General features: G+C 40.8%; 1 protein-coding gene across 1 annotated transcript; it reads right to left on the bottom strand.

The window, feature by feature from the left end:
- Positions 1 to 2152: 2152 nt before the first annotated feature.
- On the bottom strand, positions 2153 to 4409 carry LOC112284379 (uncharacterized). Its single transcript, XM_024524127.3, has one exon. The coding sequence runs from the start codon at positions 3749 to 3751 to the stop codon at positions 2417 to 2419; it is 1335 nt and encodes a 444-aa protein (XP_024379895.1). The 5' UTR covers positions 3752 to 4409; the 3' UTR covers positions 2153 to 2416.
- Positions 4410 to 6139: the final 1730 nt, after the last annotated feature.

Here is a 6139-nt window from a genome sequence, read left to right as displayed (position 1 = left end):
CATTGTGTTCATTACATTGTACTAAAAACTCAATTGAGCTAATGTTTTTATGATTCCATTAAGTTTAATCATTAGAAACATTTCAAGCAAATGTATATTGATGTTGCCAATATGTTATGCATTGTTGAATAGTTGCCTCAGTGTGAATTTAGGATCATTGAGATGATTTTTTTTTTTGTAGATCCTTTTTTTTTTGTATTAAAACCAATGATTTATTATTGTGTAAAAAACAACTTTGAATGTGTTTATGTTCTTTGAGTAAGTGTATTCATGAGCTAAATCTTTAGCACCAAATTAAGCCATTAGTGATCATGTTATGACAACTACAATAGCAGCATGAAATACAAATGATTTATTTGGATCATGAAGATTTACTACTGTTGCTATTTCTTTTACAAAATCCGTGGAAGAAGCCTAATGAATTGAGCAATCAAGTACTAGCATGGCACAAGCTTTGAAGGGCAATGGGATTTAGAGGCAAGACTTGAGCTATATCAAGAGTCATATCTTATTGCAATCTTGAGATTTCTTGAAACCTTACTGTCAAAAAACAAAGCTAAAATTTGACCAAGTTTTCTGCAACAAATGCCGAGGTTGTGTAACTCCTCACTTCCCATGGCCGAATAAAAGATGCCTTGAAGGAAACTTTGCAATTTAGAAAGATAGTCTGAGTTGTGGTTCAGTTTTGGTTTAGTTTTTTTAATAAAAACAATAAGGCATGCGGCCAATCAGAGAAGGTTTTTATTTCCTCTTGTTTATCCTTGTATCTGTCTCCCCTAAGCTATTTTATATGATAGATATATCTTTCTTTATGAGTGGAAACCACACTGCAACATTCCAAGAGCATAAAGCCCACATTCATCCACTGAGCGTTGATTGGCTTCTTCAATCTTTTATTGAAACATTATCACCAGGCTCTTTCTCTGATTGACACCCACAATTGTACCAAAGGCTTGGAATCTAGGCTAGAAGCCTACAGAAGCACTCAGAGTGTTTTTTTCTGTTTTGTTTTGTTTTGTTTTGTGTTAGTTTTTCTCAACGGCTCGTGCAAAGCACATCATAAATACCAAGATTGTGTGTGAGCATGAGCACATCGGACCTAACTGACGGTGTTTCTCCGTCCTCTCGCACGTCTTGGTGAGGTCAGCAAAGGGTGTTCCGGGAGATGCTTTCAATTGACGATGTCTTTTCCTTTCAACTCTTTCAAGACCTGCATGTTTGGACAAAATATTGCGAGATTCTGAAGTCGTCTTCACCGTCGAATGACGAAGTGTTGGTGAATAACCTGGTCTTCCGTTTCCGTCCAGGTAATTGTGGAACTGAACAGTGATCCTTGAGCTGCTTGAATCTCGGTAAGCCAAGAATGCTCCGAGGTTGCGGAATTGATATTTGGGGATATGAACGTTGTGATGTGCTTGTAGATATAGGGTAGCTCAACTGTATTTCGCATGGGATTTAACTGAGTATAACAGCCGATAGAACTCTGTGCAGTGATTGAAAGCAGGTCAGAGCAAGAGGTGTTAATAATTCACTTTTGCTGTGATTCCAGAGTCCAGAAACTTTCTCCAAATGTGCATGTGGCATTTCCATCACGTTTACTGTTGCAAAAAAAATGGCACCTTTATCTGAAAAAAATTGCTGGTTGTGTAACTTCGCTAGAGAATCCAATTCTGGGTATTCCTTTCATGGTACCGATATTGAATACTTTGGCTGGTAGTTTGCATCTTCTAGCTACTAATTACTAGCAACTAATCACTCGTTTTTCTCGACCAGAAGCTAATAATCATCGGGGCTCCTATCTCATAGAAGCTTCAACAGATCGTGGGAAGCTCTGGCAATTGCTCTCGCACCGGACAACCGCCGAGCAAGTCTTGCAAATACCTGATTCTAGCTTCCTTTCGTTGGCGCGAGAGATGATTTAGGCAAGAATTCGTGAGCTCGTTCGCGCCGATGAAGTCGATCTTCTGGAACCTTTTGGGTTACAATGACGATGCCGTCATTCTTGTTCGGACCATGTCGGGAAGAAGCGAGATTCATCCAAGAAGGACACATTCGAGAACACGAGCAGTGAGTGTGTAGTGCAATGAGTGAATCCCGATCACAATTCACGAGTGAAGATTAATCAATGGAGGTTTCAAGGTAATAAATGATGTGCGAGAAGGAGCAGACGCCCCGAAAATTCCATGTTGTAGCATTCTCAGCTGTTGTACACACTCCAATGGCGTTGTAATCTATCGATACATTGATGATGCCTAAACCAGCGGTTCCTCTACGAAGCTTTGTGAGAGTTGAAAGGGGATAATGATCGTCCCCGCTCTATGTACCGAAACACCACTCTCCATGAACCAAGAGCTTTTCGTGAAGAACTCTACAGTATTCTGCACAAAAATTGCAACAGGAGAGCCATGATCCTTCCTTAGACCAGCAGCTCATCCTTCACACGCGGCCGCTTAAGCTCATAGCTTTCTGCGGAGGCCACAGCGCTAGGCCTCTTGTTGCTCGATGCGATCGCAATCTTCGTAAGACTGTGGATACATCTTTGCTTTTGAGAATTCTTCGCCGCTTGTCGGCAAGATGAGGACGACAGCGGAGGGCGAGGCAGTGATTCAGGGTTGGACAGAGCGGTGGTGGCTTTGAGTGGGAAGTTTAAGAGAGCGCGTGAGCCTCGCATATTAAGAGCTGCTCGATCGTAAGCCAATGCTGCTTGCTCTGCAGTATCAAAGGTTCCAAGCCATACCCGTGCACCGTTCTTGGCTGAATCTCGAATTTCGGCTGCGAATTTCCCCCAAGGCCGCTGTCTTACTCCCCTGTAGTGGGGCTGTGGTTGTTTGGCAAGCTTCTGTGGGGTGGTTGTGGGTCGAGGTTGACAGTCCTGCTCTACTTTGACACAGGCAGACGCAAGTTCTCGCGGAATCGGACACGCTATGGTGTTTTGTCCGGTCTCCTTGAGGAGTGAGAAGCTGAACAAATCTTCGAGGTCGTTTTGATCCAGGGAGGGGAATCCCTCTGCTTGTGAAAAATCTGTGCAAAGCACTTCTGGAATTTGGCATTGAATACGCTTGGAGCGCCAGGGACTTACGGGCTTGTTTGCAATATCTCTAAACAATGAACTGGTGGGTTGTGACGTGGAAGGAATGGAAAGGGGCGGTGGTGGGCGCTTGATTGTGCAAGAGTTTGGACGCCTCTCGGTACCAGAGTGCATGGCCTTGTCAAAGTCCTCACAAAGGCTTGACGCCTCTGTACTCGGCGGGCTTGCCGGCTGATCTTGCACGTTATCGAAACAAAGGAAGTCGTCTACATCGATGTATGGAACCATCTTCGGGCGCACCTCTTCCGTAAAGTTCTCCCCCAACGTCCTCTTCAAAGTTGTGGCCCATTGGTCGATCCCTTTACTGCTGCCTAGGGATGCCACACTGCAAGCTTCGTCGGTCTGTTCAGATAGCACGGCGCCACTGCTACGAGCTCCATCACTTCGTTGACTCGAGGAGGGTGGGCTGCGAGTTCCATCACTAAATTGGCTTGGTGAGCAAGGAAAGCTGTTCGTGTCCAACTGGAATGGCACGTTTGAACAGAGCGCGTTGGGAAAGTAGAAGTATGACTCCGGAAAGAAGATCTGCTGCTGGAGCTCGACCTCTGGAACTCCACATTGATGAAAGTTGTCCAACACCCTCTCCTCCTCAATGCGCTGCGTGTCGCAGCCCCATCCCAAACCTTGCGCTTCCCAGTGCTGTGAAAGTATCTCTGCCGTCATTCTCAGACGACTTGGCTGATACAACCTCGCTCACGCTTTTGCAGTCTCCCCTCTCTTCGCTGCACTTCCTCACTCAAATTCTGACACCGCACTCTCTATCACTCGAATCCTTCCAATCCTTGCAACTGAGGATGTATGCTCGATCTTCGGCGGGGCCGTTGTCTAACTCTACACCTATGGAGCGCCACTTCAAGTAGTCTCTCCCTTCCACCATATATGCGAAATTCACTACGATTCGCAGTTCACGAAATTGAACTGGAAGCACCTCTCTGTACTTGAGAATTTTTAAAGCAACCACAGCTGATCCCTCCACAACTAGAAAATTGATAAACTCGCAGTCAAAGACACGCTTCTCTGATAGAGTGCCTGCACAATTTGTTCATGGCAGTGACGGCATGAGTTACAAGATGTGATCCCCAAATCAAAGCTCAGATAGTAAAGGCCCGTGCTCTAATGTCAGATATGGTGACGAAGTATGGTTTGAAAAATGCGTCAGACTTGGTCAATCTGAATTATGTAAAGCCGATGGGATCGGTAGGCCCCAAGCTCCGAGTTTTGCAAAGACACTGGAAATGCCTCGGAGTTTTGGTGTTGAGCAGACGCTTGCGTTGGCCGCACCATGTGAGTTGGGGTTTTCGGGATCCATCTCTCGTTTGTTGCGTTTCTGATCAAATTTGCAGAGGTACAAATCACAGATGGAAAGTAGCTTTTCATAACACAAAATAGCTGCTATCGTTTTAGTTTTACAGTTGGGTTAGGGTTTGGCAAATGTCTTCTTAGTCCAAATGCATTGTGGTGGGGACGTCCAATGAAGGAAATATTACCTCATTTTGTGCATGTTATAGGACTCGATGTCCACGCTCCACCAAATTGATATTTGGTGAAATCCTTTGTGTAGGCTATTTCTAAGAAGTTTATTTTGGTTTTATGGTGTGTAGTTAATGTAATCACTTCGGTAACAAAATTAATTAGAAATCTATATTTTGAAGTCAACATAAATTATAGAAAATATTATATTTTTAATAAAAGATATGACTAAAAAAAAAAAAAAAATCCCATCAAATAGATATATATTCCAATTTTAAGTTTAAGAAACAACCTTACTAGTGTAATTAAATTGGCAATGGAAGATAACAATGAACACTTAAAAAGCATAAAATAAATATTTCACTAGTAATCTTTGCAACATTGCTACAAGTGAAGCAATATTTTGTAATTGTGAATAATTTTAAAGAAAAAAAATTATGTTAGTACATAAATAAGTTATATATACATATGTTGTTGTTTTATTAAAATCTTAATTATAAAATTTTCCACAACAATCTTGGTTTTTTTTTTATTTATTTATTTATTTACATGTTTTGTAGTATAACATTTTTTAGATCCACATCCATGTCTTATCTTAGAATTAAAAATATTCAAATTGTGCAAATGTTAAATTATTATTTGTAGTTAGTTTGAAGCAACCATATAACTATAAATGTTTGTTTGTAAGAATATATATTAATATACAAAGAGCAAGAAGTATAAAGACCATATGTCCTAAGCTTAACTTGTACTTTAATGGTTAAGCATTACTGCCATTTATACTTGCTTTTTGAATGGTATCTAGTAAATTTGATTAATGACAATAACAATTGTATCTAAATTAACTTATTTTAAAACAATTACATGACATGTCTGTTCAATAGATACTTGTTTTAATTTCTCACTATGAAGCTACTCCAAAATCTCTATCTGTAAAGTTATTTCTATTGCAATATAGTTCGTTCCAATACTAACTTTAATCCATGAACAATCTTATTTTTGTGAACTGTATCAAGCATATCAATTGAAGGAGTGCAAGATTCTTTTTTTGAATCTGTTATTAATTTAAGAAAGAGAGGACCACTCTTTTGCCCAAGAGTCCATCACCGAAAGGCATGATATTTTAGATAGGATTTAGAGAACAGACTTTTTTAGAGCTAATTTGCGACATTTGTTGTACAAAACTACCACTTCTGGTTGTTTGAAGTTACTGTGGACCCACGTTATTGGTTTTTTGGCACTTGAACCATTCAGGATCGAATGTCCCCACCAAAAATTCTTCACTATTCATACGTCTTACCATTCAACACGATAACATTAAACTCGTCACAACTAGCACATGTAAAGCACCTTCCCTGTTTGTCACGCTTATCCTTACCTTTGAAAAGACTGAACTGGAAAGAGAAATGTTTTTGCTGAATTCCGACTCCAGGATACCGACACCGCTGTTTCGGTAATACGATGACTTATTTTGTATGTGTTCAGTACCTCCTCCAAAAAAAAAATCACACAATCAATCTCGTTTCCTAAATCAGTAATGGTATTTCGCCCATTTTGTGCAGGCCTTCGTGTATCCAACAA

The sequence above is a fragment of the Physcomitrium patens genome, chromosome 7, assembly GCF_059467195.1.
Source record: "Physcomitrium patens ecotype Gransden chromosome 7, ASM5946719v1, whole genome shotgun sequence".
In the NCBI taxonomy this organism is placed as follows: Eukaryota; Viridiplantae; Streptophyta; class Bryopsida; order Funariales; family Funariaceae; genus Physcomitrium; species Physcomitrium patens.
The sequence above is the reverse complement of the archived record's forward strand: the minus strand, read 5'-3'. Positions and strand labels throughout refer to the sequence as shown.